This window comes from Pseudorasbora parva, chromosome 18, assembly GCF_024679245.1.
Source record: "Pseudorasbora parva isolate DD20220531a chromosome 18, ASM2467924v1, whole genome shotgun sequence".
Lineage (NCBI taxonomy): Eukaryota > Metazoa > Chordata > Actinopteri > Cypriniformes > Gobionidae > Pseudorasbora > Pseudorasbora parva.
The window spans coordinates 42,535,465-42,557,861 of NC_090189.1; the positions used below are offsets into that span (position 1 = coordinate 42,535,465).

The window sequence follows — 22,397 nt, forward strand, 5'->3', positions numbered from 1 at the left end:
AGCAAATTCTTTGATAAAGTGTGTATGGTGCCCCAGTGGCCTGCATACAGTAGCCAGCAAAAATGTCAAGTGAGATTTATCAATTACACTACATAACGTTACATCAAGCACCAAAAATTCAAATGAATTATATTTGAAACTAGACTTCTGAGTAATACTGAAGATATTATAATTTACAGCAACACCTCCCCCTTCACCTTTCAGATGCGGCTCGTATTAATACCAATAATATTGAGACTCGTTTATTACTTTTAAAGTAATTTAGTAGTCAGGTTTTAGCCAGGTTTCTGTCAAACACAGCACATCTAGGTTATGATCTGGAATCATATCATTAACAGTATATACTTTTGGAGAAAGGGATCGAATATTCAGCAACCCAAGCTGTATCATTTGTTCATCTGTATTGTATCTGTTGTTTATTTGTTTGACATAAATATTTTTTTTTACTGTTGAATGTTTTTTTGTGTTTACTAATTCGAGGAACAGACATAGTCTCTATGTGACAATATCTAGGTGAAAGAGTCTCTATGTTTCGGAATTTATCTGACTTCTGTGACGTGAGACAGCTAGCAGGTGGTCGGTTAAGCCAGTCCATCTGCTTCCTGACCTGGGCCCTAGTTTGTCAAGGTTTAGCTCTAAGACTATGTGTCAATTTACTAGAGAGAAGAGCAGCACCAGACCAGGAGGGATGAATGCCGTCTATCTTCAACAGGTCAGGTCTGCCCCAAAAGCTTATCCAATTGTTTATGAACCCTATGTTATTTTGGGGACACCACTTAGATAACCAGCCATTGAGTGATCATAATCTGCTAACTATCTCATCACTCCTTTTAACAGGGAGGGGACTAGAGCAAAAAACTGCCTTTGACATCGTACTTGCGAGTTAAGGTGCATTACCACCACCTACTGGACTGGAGCGTGAGCAGCAGGAATCAATATCATTATTAAATATATACTAGATATCCACAACAATTTCTCTAACGCATCCCATTTTTTTTCTTCCAGATAATTTATTAAGAGACACTTTTGTTTTCCCCAGCAAATTCTTTAGTGTCATGTTCTGCTCTCCAATCTCCATCTCTAGCTCCGTTCTTTTTTTCTCATTTATTTTGCAATATAATAGAATGTGATTTGTTGCCTTTTGTATTGCAGTGGGTGCAGAGTCCAGTGGGGTGTTTCTCGTTTCTATGTAATGTTAGATTTATCCAACATGACCTATTCTAAGACGCATAATAATTTCTTTTGCCCTTTTTACACACAAAAATAATTCTGTAAATCAAGATCAGTTGCAAAATATTCTTTATTATTTGTCTTTTAGTATTTTGTCTTTTACACATACACATCCATTATAACATCAATTATAAATAATTTAATTTACAAGCTTCTCTTCCCATTAAATTCCGTGTGAAATCTCATTCCAGTTTTCACGACTGCATTAAAATCCTCAGTTGAGTTCATAGTGCATAACTGGGCTTCACTGCACAGAGGCATGTTCTATAAGTGCACAAGTTGTGTATTAATTATGTGTTTGTTTTAGCAGATAAATTAGTTTTCATCTCTCTTGAGTTCTTCAGCAGGACAGCAAACACTGTTATATTCAGATAATAGTGTGTGTGTGTGTATCTGACAGTGCTCACCCTCTGTTGGTCACTCCTGTGTCTCTCAGATAGGTGAGAGGATATCTAAAGAACACACACACACATGCTAAAGGATCATTAATACCTGTCCATGTCAGAAGAGTCTATATGGGGAATAAGGAAACAGTCACTGGTCTGGCAGGAAACGTGAACGAGCGAGTTTGTTTCAGTCTGTGGAAAAAGGCCTCTCTCTCACACACGTCTGCAAAGTCAAAGAATCTCACAGGCCCTGAGGGAATATCTGAGGATTCCGACACGCTTCTGTCCGGCTGAAGCTGCTCGCCTCGATGACCTCCAGACCCCAGTTGACCTCCAGAGGCCCGCTGACCTTTAGAGCCCCTCTGACCTCGAGTGCCCCGCTGACCTCCAGCGCCCCGCTGACCTCCAGCACCCCGCTGACCTTTAGAGCTCCTCTGACCTCCAGTCCCCCGCTGACCTCCAGTGCCCCGCTGACCTCCAGTGCCCCGCTGACCTTTAGAGCCCTGCTGACCTCCAGTGCCACGTTGGCCTCCAGCACCCAGTTGACCCCCTTGATCACACTTAAGGCTCGACACGTCTCGAACACTCACAACATCACTGAACGTCACTTTCCTGCATTTGATTACTTTTCCCTTCTCTGCAAAACACTGGAAAAAGATATTTTTTTCATTAACATGTGGATGTTGAGTTATGTACACACACACACACACACACACACACACACACACACACACACACACACACACACACACACACACACACACACACACACACACACACACACAGTATTAATCACCTTCCTAACAGCAGGAGTCGGATCTACAGGTCTGGTCTTCACAGACGTTCTCTCGTCCTCTGGTCTCAACTTTCCTCCTGCAGAAACAGCTTCATTCACTCAAAGCCAAGCCGTATTTAGCGCTGACACACACTCAGTCAGTCTAATACACAGAGGGAAACTCAAGTACCTGATGCAACACCTGAGGCCAAGGCTTCCGAAGACACATATACAGGAGACAGCCTGAGAAACAGAAAATCAGCATTCATTTACAGTGGGGCAAAACAGTATTAAGTCAGCCACCAATTGTGCAAGTTCTCCCACTTAAAAAGATGAGAGGCCTAAAATTTTCATCATAGGTACACTTCTATAAGAGACAGAATGAGAGATTAAAAAAATCCAGAAAATCACATTGTCTGATTTTTAAAGATTTTATTTGCAAATTATGGTGGAAAATAAGTATTTGGTCACCAACAAAAAAAGCAAATTTTCTGGCTCTCACAGACCTGTAACTTCTTCTTTAAGATCCTCTGTCCTCCACTCGTTAACTGTATTAATGTCACCTGTTTGAACTATCAGTATAAAAGACACCTGTCCACAACCTCAAACAACCAGACTCAAAACTCCACTATGGCCAAGACCAGAGAGCTGTGAAAGGACACCAAAAACAAAATTGTAGACCTGCACCAGACTGGGAAGACTGAATCTGCAATAGGTAAGCAGCTTGGTGTGAAGAAATCAACTGGGGGAGCAATTATTAGAAAATGGAAGATAATATAAGACCACTGATAATCTCCCTCAATCTGGGGCTCCACACAAGATCTCACCCTCTGGGGTCAAACAAGAACGGTGAGCAAAAATCCCAAAACCACAAGGGGGGACGTAGTGAATGACCTGCAGAAAGCTGGGACCAAAATAACAAAGGCTACCATCAGTAACACACCACGTCCCCAGGGACTCAAATCCTGCAGTGCCAGACGTGTACCCCTGCTTAAGATAGTACATGTTTGGGCCTGTCTGAAGTTTGCTAGAGAGCATTTGGATGATCCAGAATAGGATTGGGAGAATGTCATATGGTCAGATAAAACCAAAATATAAAAACCCAACTTGTCATGTTTGAAGGAAAAGAATGCTGAGTTGCACCATACCTACTGTGAAGCATGGGGGTGGAAACATCATGCTTTGGGCTGTTTTTCTGCAAAGTGAGCAGGACGACTGATTCATGTAAAGAAAATAATCAATGGGGCCATGTATCGTGAGATTTTAAGTAAAAACCTCCTTCCATCAGCAAGGGCATCGAAGATGAAAAGTGGCTGGGTCTTTCAGCATGACAATGATCCCAAACACACCGCCCGGGCAAACGAAGGAGTGGCTTCGTAAGAAGCATTTCAAGGTCCTGGAGTGGCCTAGCCAGCTTTCAGATCTCAACCCCATAGAAAATCTTTGGAGGGAGTTGAAAATCTGTGTTGCCCAGCAATAGCCCCAAAACATCACTGCTCTAGAGGAGATCTGCATGGAGGAATGGGCCAAACTACCAGCAACAGTGTGTAAAAACCTTGTGGAGGTTTCCGTCTCTCATAGTTGAAGTGTACCTATGATGAAAATTACAGGCCTCTCTCATCCTTTTAAGTGGGAGAACTTGAACAATTGGTGGCTGACTAAATACTTTTTTTTGCCCCACTGTAAACAGCAGTGGCCAAACATTATGTGCGGCCAAGAGAAAAATAATTTAGTGTTTTACGCATTTTTTAAATACTTCCAAAACATGGTTTAATAGATCTTGTAGGGTCATTATGAACAAATCTTTCCCTGGGACAACATATATTCATGTGCTAAACTCAAAGATCTAAGACTTTTCCTATTTAGACAAAAAGCCTGTTTCTCTCAAATATTGTTCACAAATCTTTCTAAATCTGTGTTAGTGAGCACTTCTCCTTTGCCGAGATAAACTTCAGGTGCGCACCCGAGTTCGATTGAAATCAGAGTTCGGTTCGTTTGGATGATGTGAACCCTACCGCCACCCTGGTCCAATCGATCCACAATGTTGACAAAAGCAAACCGCTCACCCACACGCCGCCCTTCACACTGTCTGCAATCTGTCCTGTACAGTGAAAACCGAGATTCATCCATGAACAGAACACCTCTCTGTTCGGATCTAATATGACTTCTGATTTGTAATGTTGCCTGAATCCCAATCATACACTGTTTGTTCGCTTGGCCAGAGGAGAGCTGGAGAACCGAGAGCCTGGTTTCTCCCAAGGTTTTTTCCTCCATTATGTCACCTGATGGAGTTTGGGTTCCTTGCCACCGTTGCCCTGGTTGCCTTAGGCTTTTGGCTTGCTCATTTGGGGACACTAAATATTTAATTATATTACTTTCCATTAAATTCTGTTGCAATATTTTCCTGTTATCACTGTGGAGCTGCTTTGAAACGATCTTCATTGTAAAAAGCGCTATTCAAATAAAGGTGACTTGACTTGACCTTATCAAAGTGCCAGACACCATCGAATGTGAGCATTTGCGCACTCAAGTCGGTTACTTCAAGTCGGTTATGGTTACTCAGACGATCTTGGAGGTGAAGATGCTGGATGTGGAGGTCCTGGGCTGGCGTGGCTACACATGGTCTGCCGTTGTGAGGACGTTTGGATATACAGCCAAATTCTCTGAAACGCCTTTGGAACAGCTTATGGTAGAGAAATGAATATTCAATTCACGGGCAACAGCTCATTCCTGCAAGTCAGCATGCCAATTGCACGTTCCCTCAAAACTTGCGAGATCTATGGCATTGTGCTTGTGCGATAAAACTGCACATTTTAGAGTGGCCTTTTATTGTGTCCAGCCTAAGGCACACCTGTGCAATAATCACGCTGTCTAATCAGCATCTTGATATGCCACACCTGTGAGGTGGATGGATTATCTAGGCAAAGGAGATGTGCTCACTAACACACCCTGCATCCCAATTTGCATGCTATCCATACTAAATAGTATTCGAAAATAGAACTAGTATGTCCCAAATCGTAGTATGCTGAAAAGAGTATTCCAAAGATATCCGGATGATCTACTATTCCCAGGCAGAACTCAAAGTGCGGATCGACGCACACTCTAACGGCTGATATTACTCACAACCCATTGCGAGTTGGACGAGGATTCGATTAGAAATAATAACGCGGTCAAAACGTTTTAAAAGGGTTAGTTCACCCAAAAATGAAATGTATGTCATTTAAGCCTCTCCCTAATGTCGTTCCTCACCCATAAGACCTCCGTATCTTAAGATATTTTATATTTAGTCCGAGAGCGTATGCAAGTGTATGCACACTATACTGTCCATGTCCAGAAAGGGAATAAAAACATCATCAAAGTAGTCCATATGTGACATCAGTGGGTTAATTAGAGTCTCTTGAAGCATCAGAAATACATTTTGGTTCAAAAATAACAAAAATTATTAAGCATTGTTTCTCAAATAAAGATTCAATCGGTCATGAATCAGTGCGTTGATTCATGATTCGGATCGTGTGTCAAACTGCCAAACATTTCTCTCCAATACGGTCAAACCCCTCAGTGTGTGTGTATATAAAGGCCTTACCGAACAGGTGACATCTCTTCATCTTCAGCAGCGTCTACTGAGAGTTCTGCAGGAAATTAATGTGAAATGCACGGAGACATCAGTGTGAAATGAACAGCTCTGCATAAAGTGCAGGTGTGATGACGCACCAAGAATGGAGGAGAGGTTTGGAGGCAGCTGGAGCTCCAGATCCTGCGCATGACTGAGATCCAGAAGAGTGGAGTTCTTCACAGCGCTCATCAGTCCGGCTTCAGTGCGTAAAGTGCAACCTTCATCTGAGAGTTCACAGGAAATAACCTTCAGCGAAAACACTAGAAAATCAACTGTATAAAATGAATTATTCTGAGATTTAGTTTTAATCAAGTCAAATGTATTCCTTTAATTAAATTAAAGTGACAAAAAAACACTTTAATTCGCCCTCATGTCATTCCAATATCGCAAGCCGTTTTGACATTTATTTATTCACAGGAAATTGATTCTTGATACACTATATATTGCCACAAGTATTGGGCCGCCCCTCCAAATCACTGAGTTCAGATGTTCAATCTCTTAATGGCCACAGGTGTATAAATCAAGCTCTCGGCCTGCAGACGCTTCTACACACATTAGTGTAAGAATGGGTCGCTCTCAGGAGCTCAGTGAACTCAAGCGTGGGGCCGTGATAGGCTGACACCTGTGCAATAAGTCCATTCCTGACATTTCCTCACTACTAAATATTCCACACTCAACTGTTACAGGATTATAACAAAGAGGAAGCCATTGGGAACAACAGCAACTCAGAAATGTTAAATCCCAGAGCGGGGTCAGCGCATGCTGAGGGTCACAGTGCGCAGAAGTCTCCAACTTTCTGCAGAGTCAATCGCTCCAGACCTCCAGACTTCTGTGGCCTTCAGATGAGCTCAAGAACAGCGGAGAGAGCTTCATGGAATGGGTTTCCATGGCCGAGCAGCTCATCCAAGCCTTACATCACCAAGAGCAATGCAAAGCGTGGGATGCAGTGGAGTAAAGCAGCCGCCACTGGACTCTAGAGCAGTGAGACGTGTTCTCTGAGCGACCAATCACGCTTCAGTCTGACAATCCCATGGACGAGTCTGGGTTTGGCCGTCGCCAGGAGAACGGGATTTAAAGTTTGGTGGAGGGGAGATTATGGGGTGGGGTTGTTTTTTAGGGGTTGGGCTAAGCCTCTTAGTTCCAGTGAAAGGAACTCTTAATGCTTCAGCATACCAGGACATTTTGGACAATTTCATGCTCCCAACTTTGTGGGATCAGCTTGTGGACGGCCTCTTCCTGTCCCAGCATGACTGCGCTCCAGTGCACAAAGCGTCGGTCCATAAAGACATGGATGAGGAGTTTGGTGTGGAGGAACTTGACTGGCCTGCACAGAGTCCTGAGCTCAACCCGATAGAACAGCTTTGGGATGAATTAGAGCGGAGACTGAGAGCCAGGCCTTCTCGTCCAACATCAGTGCCTGACCTCACAAATGAGCTTCTAGAAGAATGGGCAAAAATGTGTATCTTGTATACGTATTGTGATGGGAGGAGCACACGACAGACACAGCAGGTGTGGTGTCAGCCCTCGAAGAGGCATTTATTTCCATAAACAAACATCAATTATTCACAAACGGGGAATTGACAAACACTACAGGGGATGTGGTGTCCTCGGTGCAACATTAAATAGTCTCGGAAGGGTAGTGAGTGGATAGAATGGGTCCAGGAAAGGGGCGGGGTCCGGCGGTCGCCCACGCTTCACCCTGGTCCGAGGCGCGGCAGCTTCGACGCGGCGACTCATCCTCTTCAGCCGCGGACATCGAGGGGAAGACCGGCCCGGCATACTCGCCCGTCAGCGGCGTTACATGAGCACTTCCATCCTGGACGGCAGGGGATTCCCTCCGTGCTCCCTTCATGGACCTACGAGGACACCAGCGTGCATGCACAAGGGGAGAGGCTGGCCCTCTGGAGAGAGGCACGCTCAACATTTAACAGTGGCGGTGATGAGGCTTCATGATCCTCAGGTGTGCCTCATCACTCATAGCCATTTCTCAGTAATTTCAGCTCCCCTCCTCTCTCTATTACCACATCAGTCGGGAACCTGGCGAAGGGCAGCGCTTTCAAGGACGGGGTGGCACTGATCATGTGGGAGAGGCAGTCGCTTCGTCACAGTATACATATCTAGGCGCATAGTGACATGTGCCATTGGCTTCTGTGTGTCACATGCAAGGTTATTATAGTTTTGCTTTTTTAAATTAGTGTTTATTTTATTATCGTTTTCAATTTTGCTACACATTTTAGTTTAGTTTTAGTTAGTTTTACAAATGGTTTTGCTAGTTTTAGTTTAGTTTTTATTTTGCAAATACATTTCTATTTAGTTAGTTTCAGTTTTAGTTTTAGTAATTAGTTTAGCAGAGTTACCAGAATGAAGTGTAGAGACCAAATCAAGGTTTTTAATTTCAGCAAAGTTTAATGTTTGCACAGATTAGAGTTTAATCTTACTAAATACACCCTTAAGTGAAATAACTTGATAAACGAGCATTATTGTTTAAACCCAGGACGGTCTTACAAAACATGCATAAAGTTGGGTCTTCACCTTTGAGCAAAAAAGCTTGAGTCAAACTATGACCTATACAAACAACGATCTGGAGATTAAAAATGAAATTAAAAATTACATTTTTATATAAAAAAATTATATTTGATATAGATCCTCTGAGTATTAGCCTATCTTAAAGAACCAAATAAATGCAACGTAAAATATAAAAGTAAAAATGATAAATTCCAGACAAACTCATTCATAATAAAGATGAAATATTGTTAAACAATTAAAAGCTTATTTTAATTTCTTCAGTAGTACAATGTAGGCTAGGTCTTTCGAATCAGCTTTGACCGCGACTCTGGAAGACTTGAGTTAAGTTTTTCTTTGAGAAAAGAACAAAGAGCGGCACTGAAGTCATTCTGAAGAAGGGAAGATGTGTTCAGAGTTTAGCCGACCGGATACGGTGAATGTTTAATCTGTCAGCGAGCTCTGCTTCACCTTCGTTGCTCTGGTTGGTGTAGCGCTATCCTATCGCGTGCAGAGGGAGTTTGACAGACAGCCGTTTATCCGCCCCTCAGATTGAGCCGTCAATGGTGAGTTTCCAGACCAAACATCTGGGTCTGGCTTGTCAGGCTAATAGTTTATAGTTATGTTTATTTTTTTTAAATGTGAACTACTCCTAATTTAACCAGAGTTCTCAAATGTATTAATCATACCATCATTGTCAGCTCTGCGAAACTCCTCGATGGATGAAAGCGTCGAGTCCTCGAATGAAGTTGGAGAGTCGACATCCAAGCAATCCAACAGGAAGCTGGAAACTCCAGAGGGCATCGTTAGACCTGCTCAGCGACAGAGAATGGGTTTGCAAAGACCTGTGAGGAAGTTCAAACAGAGAGCGCTGACCTGAGATTATCTTCAGAACTGACTTGTGGAGTCCTGGCTGAAGTCGCTGGAGCCGGCGGCAGCCATCAGGCCCTGCTGAGAGCGGACGAGAGAAGGAGTTATGCTCTTCAGGCACCAAAAACTGGCACTTTTAGACCCGCACTCGTTCAGTCTGTGATATTAGAGACAGGCTTGTGCAAAATTCTGAATTGACCTCCATTCAATTCATGAATTTGAATTGAATTGACTCCGCCCCACACAAAGTTGAATTTGAATGACAGGAAGTAGAATTAAATTCATGACAATTCAAAGAAGTTCCACACAGTCACAACAGAAAGAAAGTGTTGAATCTCACACACACTCACTGTTAGGATGGTTACTTAAATGTATTCGCTTATTGTTATAAGTTACCCATTATAAATGTGGTTTGGATTACTTTATCAATGCAAATCAATTTCCTTTTAATATGATTAGTAATTAATTGAATTACACATTTTACCTTAGTAATACAACAATTACATTAATTTTGTAATTTAATAACACAATTTCATCACAGGCATCTACAATGTAAAAATATTACACCTTATCTACTTTTAAAAAATGATGGTAACAATATTACATAATATTTCTGCAGTTTTTATGATGAATTAAATCTTATTAGTGGAATGTGCTTTTTCAATCTGAATTGATTCTGAAATAAATATATATATATATATTATTACTCATTGAACAAGGCAACATTCTTTATAATAATATTGCAGTTATTCACATCACAACCTGACCATAAGCTCTACTCTTCTGCACAATGGTAACGGTCAAAACTTCAACATAACAGAAACTCTTTCAAATGTCAAACATAAATGAACATTATACATTTGAACAGATGTTTCCCTTCACTCAAAAACACATTTCACAACACTTCATCTTGCTTTTTTTTTTTTAAATTTCCTTTAAAAAATTAGGAAAGTGTTTATCTTGTTTTTATTTCTATACAACACTGAACCACAGTTTTCTTAAGAAAACAAACAAACTGTTTTTAATTATCACCTTAATTTTTTGTGAAAATTACAAGACCAATGATTCATTTTTTACAGTGTCTCTCCTCAACCCTGCATACATTTTGCTCTAAACTACAGCTAATTATCAATTTAAATAAATTAACCCCTCAATGTTGTTTAATTAGTTTTGTTCCAATGTTATTTTCATTTCAAAGTAATAAAATAACACAAAGTTGTTGTAAATGCAAAACTCACTGATCAACACTGATGATCTGATTCTCAATGGCTCCTCTAATGTTTAATCATTGAGTCTGCAGCGTTCTGCTCTGAAGATCTGTCTGCAGCACTAAAGATTCCCTCAACAGCTGCAGATGAAGCTGCTATGGCAAGATGGACATGTATATGAATTTCTTTGAATTTTTCTTAAATTTCAATTCTAATTCGAATTGTAATTCTACATCCTGTTTTTGACATTCAAATTCAATTCAAATTCAAGAACTGCATTGGAATTTAGGAGTCATTCTCAATTCAATTCTGAATTGTACACAAGCCTGATTGGAGCACTCGTACCTCGCCGTGATCTCTCCACGTTCCTGCATTCAGACATCTTCCACCTGCCTTCTGTACTCGGAAACTTCACACAGTACGACAGTAGAAATAACAGTAATCAGTACGGCTCTGGGGGTTAATAAAGGCCTTCTGAACAAAGTGATGCCTTAGTGAATGAAAAATATCCGTACTTAAAACTTTAGAAACAAAATTCTTCTGACAGACGGCCTACGCAAGTCGACTTGTGTCAAGAGAGTAACCTGACGTGATGTAGGAGTAGAGTAAACAAACAAATAGTGCTGGGGAACAAACTCAAGCACCTCTTCTCTTATATCGACATCCTCTGGTATTTCAGGGGCCGCTCGTCACGCGTCGGGTCAGGGGCGGCTCGTCACGCGTCGGGTCAGGGGCCGCTCGTCAAGCGTCGGGTCAGGGGCGGCTCGTCATGCGTCGGGTCAGGGGCCGCTCGTCCCGCGTCGGGTCAGGGGCCGCTCGTCACGCGTCGGGTCAGGGGCCCCTCGTCCCGCGTCGGGTCAGGGGGCGCTCGTCCCGCGTCGGGTCAGGGGCCGCTCGTCCCGCGTCGGGTCAGGGGCCGCTCGTCCCGCGTCGGGTCAGGGGCCGCTCGTCCCGCGTCGGGTCAGGGGCCGCTCGTCCCGCGTCGGGTCAGGGGCCGCTCGTCCCGCGTCGGGTCAGGGGCCGCTCGTCACGCGTCGGGTCAGGGGCCGCTCGTCACGCGTCGGGTCAGGGGAAGCTCGTCACGCGTCATGTCAGAGGTCATAATGCGAGTAATAGTTGTAATAGAAACATTTTCATAATAATATCTAATATTTCATAGGAACATTGATATTTTCTTTCCCTATTCCCTTGAATGAATGCCTGATGAACATGTCCAGCTGTCCTCTATAGGAGATCAATGCCCGGTGGTTTTGAAACAGTAAGTCATATTTTGATTAGAAACCCCATTACATTTTCCTGAGATGTTATTTTATAACAAACAATTTAAAAATTCTTCAGAAATGATTATTACAAGATATTATAATATTTCCATAAGAGTGCTAAATTAGCTCATTCAGACATTTTTAAAGAGCAAGGAGAAGTTGTTGTCCCGATGAAACCTCCAAACAAATGGCATCTGTGAAAAGCCCTGAATGTGCTCTTTTTTTTAATTTTTTTTATTTACAACTGAGACGTATAGTGTCAGAGAACCGATAAAGGTTAAATAAAATAAGCTTTCTGGACCAACAAAAATCAGGGGTGAGCGGGGCACAACCTAACGCGGGGTTAGATGTAACACACATGGTTTAACACTTTCCACACATGCCAGGGTGACCAAATTTAGTGTATTTACTTCTGCCATAATCAATGTTATTTTGAGAAAAAACTGACAAAATAAAAAAAAATCTTTGGAGGATATCACTGAACATTTATTTAACCATAGCAAAAGTAAATTTCTTACTTAAGTTTGTGTCATCTGTTTTTTGTGTTTATTTAAAATAAGACAAATCTGATATTATTGTAATGTTATATCTGTTTTTTAATGATCTGACAGCAGAAGACGCGAGCCACGATTATTCCCAGTTGAGCAGAGCGGGATGCTGTCACAATGAGCCCCTAATACAAATATAATATTTCTATTCTTTTATTAATTCTATTGAGAAAACATGAGAAAACGACAGTTATTGTTCAGAAGTTATTAATTTATTACTATGTTTGGAACTTTAGCTGTGTTTTGCAGTGTTTGTTGTCAAACTAATTTTATTTTTATTTTTAATTATTAAAAAATGCCTTATTTTATTTGAAAAAGTTAATAATTGTATTTTACTGACAAAATATTTTAGTTTGTCACTGATTTTTTAATTTATTTTTATTAGATCAGATAGCATGTTCATCTGTCATATGCTCATGTCATAATGTATGGGGCATGTTGTCACATTTCACTTCCATTCTTTCAGGGTCAATCAAGAAAAAAGTATACACTAATTAAACAAAACCACATAATTATACTAGACATGAGGGAAATTAGTGTGTGAAAAAAAAAATAATCTGAACCCTAAGTGGATTTACACAAACTGAGACAGTAAAAAAGTGTCCAGCTCTCCCCTAATGTTTAAATTTAGGGCATCTGGGGCCTGTACCATGAAGCCGGTTCAGCTGGCTAGCCAGATTTGTTTAAGCTTAGTTTGTTCCAATCCTGGGTTTTAGGTACCATTAAATTAGTTTGGCTTTTAGCTGTGTTCATCGCCATAGTAACTTACGCTCCACAGCTAACCTGCTCTGGGGCAGGTTATGTTCTGGATAAGAGATCTCAATCTGAAATTGGACCAATCAGCTGTGAGTAAAGTGACACACCTCTGATGCAATAAAGTCACTCCCCCTGTTTCTACTCCAAATTAAAGGTCACTACATAGCAAAATGGTTTTTAAAAACTAAAGCGTCTGGCTTTTAACAATGCTTATTTATAAAAAAATAATAATTTTGAATGATTTAGATATAATTTATGTAATTATTATACCTTTAATCAATTACACATTTATCGTTTTAGTTAATCAATCATTAATAGGCACTTTGTTAAAATTAATACATAAGTCATATAAATAACATCAACTGAATAAAGTCATATGAATAAGCTTTAAAATCAATAAATACAACTAGCCTATTAAAAAAAAAAGAAACTTACTGAGCTTAAATGTTCAATTTTCTCTATATCAACTAAACTAACTTCATAACTTTTACTTGGATTGATGTATACTATTTTTTCTTTAAGTTGTACTCTTTCATAGACAGGTTTTCTTCTTGCTGTGTATTTTTTTAATTTTTTATTCTTAATATTTTTCAATCATGCAATATTCTGCAGAAGAGAGAAATTAATCTCACTGATTGTCTCGCGAGAAGCTAATCTCAGTTCCACAACGTGTGATTGGCTGTTCACTACTGATGTCACAGCTAAACTCCTGAACTCAGGATCAAAGCCTGGGTTGACAAAGAAAGCTGATGATAAGCATCATGGGACCAACAAAGCCTTAATACAATGGTTTGGTTTTGTCAACTCGAAACTAATCCTGTAACCCTGAGTTTGTTAAACTACCATCATGGTACAGGCCCCGGGTCATTTTGAAGGATTTGTAACAAAGTGCGAGCGAAGGAAGAGAGTTAAAGTAGATTTATTGATCAATAATCGAATCAAAACACTGCTCTAATGTGAGCATTTGTAAACACAAAGCCATCAGCCCTAAAGCGTGGAGGTAAACAGCCCGTCACATATTAATAATAATAATAATCAGGTGTAACTCATCATATTAATAACCGATACTCCCACCTGTCTCGGCTGCATCCGGGGCCTTTGAGCTTCGGCAGCTGGCGTCCTCGGCGAGCACTTCGACGGCGTTTAGACCCATGTGATCGGAAATCTACACATTAAAAAGGACATTAATATGGAGTCGGTGATTATCGCGGAATCAGAGCTCATATTACCGCAGAGGGCTCGTACTGGAGAGTGACGGAGCGGCTCTCATCGGCGTCACATTGCGCTCGCTGCTTTTTACTCTCGACGGTTTCTTCACAATCATACTCAACGCGGAACCGTGTAACGCAATCGGTGCCGTTCTTCTCGACCGGATCCGCCTTTCACGATACAATCCCCGACTCTACAATCACTCTTCTTCAGCGATACTTAGTAGCGGTCGTTAAGGTGGGCGTGGTCCACGCGCGAGAGACGTAACCAAGCAACGCGCCTAGATTAGCTGTACTCCGAAACTCAGCCGTCGAGTAGCTAATTAAGTGAACGGCCAAACCCACATGAAAAAATAATATAGTATATTATAGTAAAAGTAAATACTAAAGTGTTTTTGAACCATACTATAGTAAATATAGGCTACTAGAGTAAATTAACAAAGTGTAGTAAATACTAGTATTCTACAATTTACTGTATCTTTACTATAGTGTGGTTCCATCCAAACACTATAGAGTAGCTTAACTATAATATACTACAATTTACTGTATCTTTACTATGCTTCAAAACATTATATTTACTAGAGTAGTTTTACTATAATACTACAGTAAATTGTTGTAGTAGGTTATATTTACTATATTATGGTTAAAAAACCCTTATAGTATTTACTAGAGAAATTTTACTATAAAATACTACAATTTACTGTAGTATCTTTACTATAGTGTGGTTCAAAACACTATAGTATTTACTACAGTAATTTTACTATAATATACTACAATTTACTGCAGTATCTTTACTATAGTATGGTTCAAAACACTATATTTACTAGAGTAATTTTACTATAATATACTATAGTATTTTTTTCATGTGGAAAAAGGCATACAAGGTTTTAGTTGTCAATGTTTCTGATTAGTTCTCACCTGTTTCTGTTTTGTGAAACATTATCCTCTGTGTATTTAAGCCTTCAGTCTTCCTCAGTTCATGTGGACTCTCTGGTACAAAGTGGCCCATCACACCCGGTCCACAACACACCTCACCTTAAACCCAGCAGCTCATTATACACACAGAGCAGTTTATAACACTATAATATAAATGCCCTTTATAAAGACATATAAAGGCTATTTATTTATTTTTATTGAAATGCTTATTATAACGTTATAATTAATAGTACAAAATTTTTAAAGACATCTCTTTTCTATACAGGGAAGTTTAATATCACTAAAGTTTATTACCTATACCACACAATTAGTCCATATCACCCAGTCTAGGGTGATCAATGGTCTAGATTTTAGGAGACTTGTAGTGCAGAATGTGGACTGTTTTATGGTCCCTTATAGTATTATTAGTCCTTTCAGGAGCTTGACATCTGTCATTTTATGGAATAGAGCTCCAATTCTAGAAAGGTAATTTTTAAGTGAAAAATATAGCATACGATATTAAAAGAATGATTAGTGAAGGATCATGTGACACTGAAGACTGGAGTAATGAGGATAATTCAGCTTTGATCACAGGAATAAATCACACTTTACTATATATTCACATAGAAAACACTATTTGAAATTGCATTATATTTTTTACTGTATTTCAGATAAAATAAATTCAGCTTTCTTTTAAAAACATTTAAAAAGTTGTAATTATTTCAAATTGAAAATGTAACTAATTTTTTTTTTTTGGGAGGGACCTAGCCTATACTTTAATGTGAAAGTTGCCAGTTTTACCATGTCTTAGTGTACGTTTGAGAATGATATTTTGAGTTTTATGAATCTGTAACATATACTGCCTAAAGACACAATGGCTAAGGATCCAAATGCAAGTTTATTAAGACTCAGTTGTAGTCTAGAGTACAGGCAAGGTCAAAAACAAACAAACAAACAAACACAACATGGCATGGAACATGGGCAAGAGAGAATTCCAGGAACAGACACAAGAGACAACTCTTGGAATAAACAAGACTTTGCTGTGAATGACAGTGTGAGCATGTGCTGTGTTCCACTCCACTTTTAGACACACACTTGCGAACTTCCCTAAGCACTTCCCTGTGCCGCCATTTTGAAGTGCATTCCACTCTGTGAAGTGGCTAAGGGAAGTTTATATGGACAGATCCACGCTCCTTCGATTTTGACAGAGGGAGCGAGTCTACATCATATGTACACTTCAGGCAGCTTCATATGTGCTCTGTCAAAGAGCACTGTCCTTCAGATGAGACGTTAAACCAAGGTCCCAACTCTCTGTGGTCGTTAAAAATCCCTTTATTAAATGTCCTTTGATAAAGAGTAGGGGTGTAACCCTGGCATCCTGGCCAAATTTGCCCATTGGCCCCTGTCCATCATGGCCTTCTAATAATCCTCCTCTCCTGATTGGCTTCATCACTCGGTCTCCTCTCCACCAATCAGCTGGTGTGTGGTGAGCGTTCTGGTGCAACATGGCTGCCGTCGCATCATCCAGGTGTGTGCTGCACATTAGTGGTGGCTGAGGAGATTCCCCCTTCTATAAGTAAAGCGCTTTGAGTGCCTAGAAAAGCACTATATAAATGTAACAAATTACTATTATTATTATATACCACAATGCAATATGATTGTGACGTCAACACATATCGTGTTTAATTCAGCCCACCACAAACAACTCTATGATATGAGGGAAGTTATTTATAAATTTGTATTTATATATATTTTTAACTTTTAAAAAAAATGTATTATGCTTGAACAACAGAACTTTGGAGCCAGGTGGGCAAATGACACATACACATAAAATAAAACAAACACATATAACACGTATAATAATAATAACAACAATAATAATAATTCATAATAATAATTCATAATAATAATAATAATTTTTTAACAAAAATTCACAGCGATACAAGACCTTTGTATCATTCAAAGATTTTAAAGACAGTACACAGATGAACAGTGTTAAAGGGTTACTTCAGTGATTAGCATATGGCTTTGTATCAGTAGAGACCCTGGAGTATATTCAAATGATCGTGCTTTCCCCCCTCATATCCCCCTGAGACAAGAGATTTATGCATTTTATTTCTAGAAAAATTCCTCCTATGACGCAAATTGACGATATTTGTCCAGAGGCTAAAGACTACAGCCAGCAGAGGGAGCCGTTTCCTCATGTTTTGAACCCGCGCATGAGGATGGAGATCACACTCACAGCTCAGCTCAGCTACAGGCACTCATTTAAACGCAGCTATGGTGAGCAATGGAAGTCTTTTAACTTCTCAAATTAATTTCTATGAAAGTGAAGCTTGCAAAGGCATGAACTGAAACGTGCCAGACTGAACTTGCGTTGTGAATGTATGCCGCGAGTGTAGGCGCGATTACCTCAGCTCTCATCACGAGAGCTCATCAGCTCATTTATCTGACTCCTGCAGTTAGTGCTCAGTGCTGTGAGACTCACGCGGCGACTCACTCATTATATTGAACACACACGTTCAGTTTTTAATTGTAGTGTCTTCTCTAACTCAGTCACAGTGGCTGCATCCGAAAACCTAGGCAGCTGACTGATTGCCTCGCTGCCTTATCAGGCAATGACTTGTAAGGCAGCGTTTGTGCACGAAGGCACCTCTGAAACTGATTTCGGACTTCTAAGGCAGTGTAACACTTTAATGATCGACAGCAATATAGAGAGAACTTTGGTGAGAACTAAACACATATTTAATTACTACATTAGTCATTTATCGCTAGAAATGACATCAGAAGTGGAAAATATTGGTTAAGACATGAGACAAAAATACATTTTCTGTCTTTTCTCAGTCTAGAAGTCTCAGTCTTATTCAAATATAATTTCACATTTCTACTACATTAATGACCCAGTTTAAATACAGATTCATCTTACCAGCGCTGAAGTAGAACTAGATTGAATAGTAGAGAAGTAATTTTCAAACTCTTTAAAGGCTACTGAGAAATGTTTTTTTTTTTTTGTTAGAAAACTTACACTTATGAATGTGAAATTGTACTAATAAAATTTACCGGAATAATTACAAAAGCTTGCTTATTCACACAGTTATCATAGCGGAGGGAAGTTAGTGAGTGAAGGGCATAATACAACCAAACTGGACCGCAGCACAGGTTTGTATAGGCTGAGGTTATTGAGGCTAATGACACAGGTGTAAATAATGATGCACTGTAAAAATAATCATGTCTCCAATTGAACATTTTCTAGTGACTGATTACATGTACATTTTTCAGTTGGCCAAATTGATTTTCTGTGAATTGATGCAATTTAATTAACAGAAATTCAATCTGGCCAACTAGAGGGACTTTCTGATACAGGTCTATGGGAGTGATGGTAAAAATAACATCTTTCTCTCTTTTCACTGCTGTAATCAATCTCACTCTATTTTTTTCCCTCTTTTTGAAAGTTGTGAAATAACTATTATTGAATTAAAAAATATATTTAATGTGTTCTCTCATTAACCGCTATAAAAGTTAACCCAACTATGACGACTTCCACTCTGAGAAACCTGGAAATGTAAAAAGGGTCCATGTAGGCTTTGATGAAATCTCAATAGCCTGGGGTGGAGAGCCCTCTGGTGGTAAACATGGGCAATCACTGGTGAGCATGACAATCATTTTCAAATGATTGTGATATTACTGAAGAAAACCTGGAAACAGATACACAAACAATTCATTCTTATCTAATATGCTGAACACTGCTATTTTGATGGGGTTTTTTTGTGCATTGTGTGATGAATAACGTAAATGGCATTACAATCTGAAGAGTTTGAAAAGCTCAGCAGTAGTTTGCATCCCTGGAAATTAATGTACATAGTTTAACTTTTTTTTTTTTGTATCGCAAACTGTCTGCAAATATTGCAGTGTTAATGTCTTGTCATGTTCAGCGGTTCAAGCATTAAAATGTGCCGCGCTGCTCAGTTTCTGTGGACAGTAAATCCAGACTCCTTCAATTTTATTGGATATCTCAAACCATTTTGACATTGACGAGAGCTTTTAGACATCTGCACTGACACCGAGCAGGCTAAATAGATTCACCTTTTTCCCTCAAGTGGACCGCGCGGGCAAATTGTCTGGACTGACGGAAGGATATAGGCGATGAAGATTGACTTCATGTATTTACGTGGAAAAGTGTCAGCCCACATTGTCCTGCGGCCCCACGGGAAAACTCCCAGTGCTCCAGATGGCCAGTCCACCACTAGTATTGGTTATCTTTGTGTTTATTAAATGCATTATATCTTCGTTCATTCTGCGTCAAACATCTTGGTTTTAACTGCATGGAACACAAGACTGTAAGATAAGATTTAATCGGCAAATAAACTATGGATAACCCTGCTGTGCATTTCCTCCAGCTGGAGCCGGGGGATCAGTCCCTCGAGGATCACACAAGGGACTTTTTTGATCTGGCCTGCCTCACCAACTTCCCTGACCACTTGTCAACACCAGCCTCTACAATGATCAGTCTCTGGGCTAGAGTCCAAGTCCAGTCTCTGAGCTAGAGTCCAAGTCAAGTCTCAAGTCTCTGGGCTAGAGTCCAAGCCAAGTCTCAAGTCTCTGGGCTTGAGTTCAAGCCAAGTCTCAAGGCTAGAGTCCATGTCAAGGTCTCTGAGCTAGAGTCCAAGTCAAGTCTCAAGTCTCTGGGCTAGAGTCCAAGCCAAGTCTCAAGTCTCTGGGCTAGAGTCCAAGCCAAGTCTCAAGTCTCTGGGCTAGAGTTCAAGCCAAGTCTCAAGTCTCTGGGCTAGAGTCCAAGCCAAGTCTCAAGTCTCTGGGCTAGAGTCCAAGCCAAGTCTCAAGTCTCTGGGCTAGAGTCCAAGTCAAGTCTCAAGTCTCTGAGCTAGAGTCCAAGCCAAGTCTCAAGTCTATGAGCTAGAGTCCAAGTCAAGTCTCAAGTCTCTGAGCTATTGTCCACGTCAAGTCTCAAGTCTATGAGCTAGAGTCCAAGTCAAGTCTCTGAGCTATTGTCCAAGTCAAGTCTCAAGTCTCTTTATTATAATATGTCTCTTAATGTTGCATCACGTACTCAAATAGGTGTTTACTATGTTACAGTCACCGCTGGTCATATTCAGTTCAAAGTCTTTCAAGTCATCGCTGGTTAAGCCTAAAGTCTTTGTTGGCCTGATCCAAGCCTCCTTCATTTAAGAAGGTCCCACCCCGCCTCCCTCCTCCAATGTCAAATCCATCCAGTCCATCTGCCTCAACTCCGCTGTCTCCCTTCAGTCCCTCAGTTTTTCAGAGTTTACGCTCTGCTGCACGGATATACCTGGGGATACCAGTCATCAGCTCTGACTTGGCTCTTGGATTCCTCAGTTCCACCTCAACCCTCTGCTCCACCATGGCCCTCTGAAGCAGTGGCCCCACCTTGGCTCAATGCTCCCTAGGCTCCACCATGGTCCTCTGACGCATCGGCTCCACCTAGACTCAATGCTCCCTCGGCTCCACCATGGTCCTCTGACGCATCGGCTCCACCTAGACTCAATGCTCCCTCGGCTCCACCATGGTCCTCCGATGCATCGGCTCCACCTAGACTCAATGCTCCCTCGGCTCCACCATGGACCGCTGACCTGTCGGCCCCACCTTGGCTCAATGCTCCCTTGGCTCCACCATGGACCACTGACCCGTCGGCTACACCTTGGCTCAATGCTCCCTTGGTTCCACCATTTTCCTCCGACGCATCGACTCCACCTAGGCTCAATGCTCCCTCATGGCCCTCTGACGCATTGGCTCCACCTTGGCTCAATGCTCCCTTGGCTCCACCATGGTCCTCCGACGCATCGGCTCCACCATGGCCTTAATGCTCCCTCGGCTCCACCATGGCCCTCCGACACGTCGGCTCCACCTTGGCTTAATGCTCCCTCGGCTCCACCATGGACCGCTGACCTGTTGGCTCCAACCTTGGCTCAATGCTCCCTTGGCTCCACCATGGACCGCTGACCCATCGGCTTCACCTTGGCTCAATGCTCACTTGGCTCCACCATGGACCCTAGGCTCAATGCTCCCTCAGCTCCACCATGGACCGCTGACCTGTTGGCTCCAACCTTGGCTCAATGCTCCCTTGGCTCCACCATGGACCGCTGACCCATCGGCTCCACCTTGGCTCAATGCTCCCTTGACTCCACCATGGACCGCTGACCTGTCAGCTCCACCTAGGCTCAATGCTCCCTCGGCTCCACCATGGACCGCTGACCCATCGGCTTCACCTTGGCTCAATGCTCCCTCGGCTCCACCATGGACCGCTGACCCATCGGCTCCACCTTGGCTCAATGCTCCCTTGGCTCCACCATGGACCGCTGACCCATCGGCTTCACCTTGGCTCAATGCTCCCTTGGCTCCACCATGGTCCTCTGACGCATCGGCTCCACCTAGACTCAATGCTCCCTCGGCTCCACCATGGTCCTCTGACGCATCGGCTCCACCTAGACTCAATGCTCCCTCGGCTCCACCATGGTCCTCCGATGCATCGGCTCCACCTAGACTCAATGCTCCCTCGGCTCCACCATGGACCGCTGACCTGTCGGCCCCACCTTGGCTCAATGCTCCCTTGGCTCCACCATGGACCACTGACCCGTCGGCTACACCTTGGCTCAATGCTCCCTTGGTTCCACCATTTTCCTCCGACGCATCGACTCCACCTAGGCTCAATGCTCCCTCATGGCCCTCTGACGCATTGGCTCCACCTTGGCTCAATGCTCCCTTGGCTCCACCATGGTCCTCCGACGCATCGGCTCCACCATGGCCTTAATGCTCCCTCGGCTCCACCATGGCCCTCCGACACGTCGGCTCCACCTTGGCTTAATGCTCCCTCGGCTCCACCATGGACCGCTGACCTGTTGGCTCCAACCTTGGCTCAATGCTCCCTTGGCTCCACCATGGACCGCTGACCCATCGGCTTCACCTTGGCTCAATGCTCACTTGGCTCCACCATGGACCCTAGGCTCAATGCTCCCTCAGCTCCACCATGGACCGCTGACCTGTTGGCTCCAACCTTGGCTCAATGCTCCCTTGGCTCCACCATGGACCGCTGACCCATCGGCTCCACCTTGGCTCAATGCTCCCTTGACTCCACCATGGACCGCTGACCT

The 22,397-nt window shown here is 42.0% G+C and overlaps 1 protein-coding gene across 3 annotated transcripts; it reads right to left on the reverse strand.

Moving 5' to 3' along the window:
• Window positions 1–1,391: 1,391 nt before the first annotated feature.
• Window positions 1,392–14,630, reverse strand: LOC137046592 (uncharacterized). 3 transcript variants are annotated; one of them, XM_067423868.1, is made up of 10 exons: window positions 14,396–14,630; window positions 14,225–14,315; window positions 10,930–10,993; window positions 9,406–9,454; window positions 9,196–9,318; window positions 6,103–6,228; window positions 5,975–6,020; window positions 2,582–2,634; window positions 2,413–2,489; window positions 1,392–2,263 (listed from the first exon to the last, which is right to left on the reverse strand). In XM_067423868.1, exons 1-10 carry the CDS (start codon window positions 14,472–14,474, stop codon window positions 1,742–1,744), a joined length of 1,230 nt encoding a protein of 409 aa, XP_067279969.1. In that variant the 5' UTR covers window positions 14,475–14,630; the 3' UTR covers window positions 1,392–1,741. The 3 variants fall into 3 exon arrangements, with proteins under 3 accessions (XP_067279969.1, XP_067279970.1, XP_067279968.1); XM_067423869.1 differs by having other exon boundaries at window positions 5,975–6,008; window positions 9,406–9,457; XM_067423867.1 differs by having other exon boundaries at window positions 9,406–9,457.
• Between the last annotated feature and the right edge of the window lie 7,767 nt (window positions 14,631–22,397).

Coding starts and splice junctions, on each gene's coding strand:
- LOC137046592 (XM_067423867.1), bottom strand. CDS start 14,474: ATGATTGTGAAGAAACCGTCGAGAGTAAAAAGCAGCGAGCGCAATGTG. Junction 9,458..10,929: donor CGTGGAGAGATCACGGCGAG/GTACGAGTGCTC, acceptor GTCCGCTCTCAG/CAGGGCCTGATGGCTGCCGC. Junction 2,490..2,581: donor GGCCTCAGGTGTTGCATCAG/GTACTTGAGTTT, acceptor CTGTTTCTGCAG/GAGGAAAGTTGAGACCAGAG.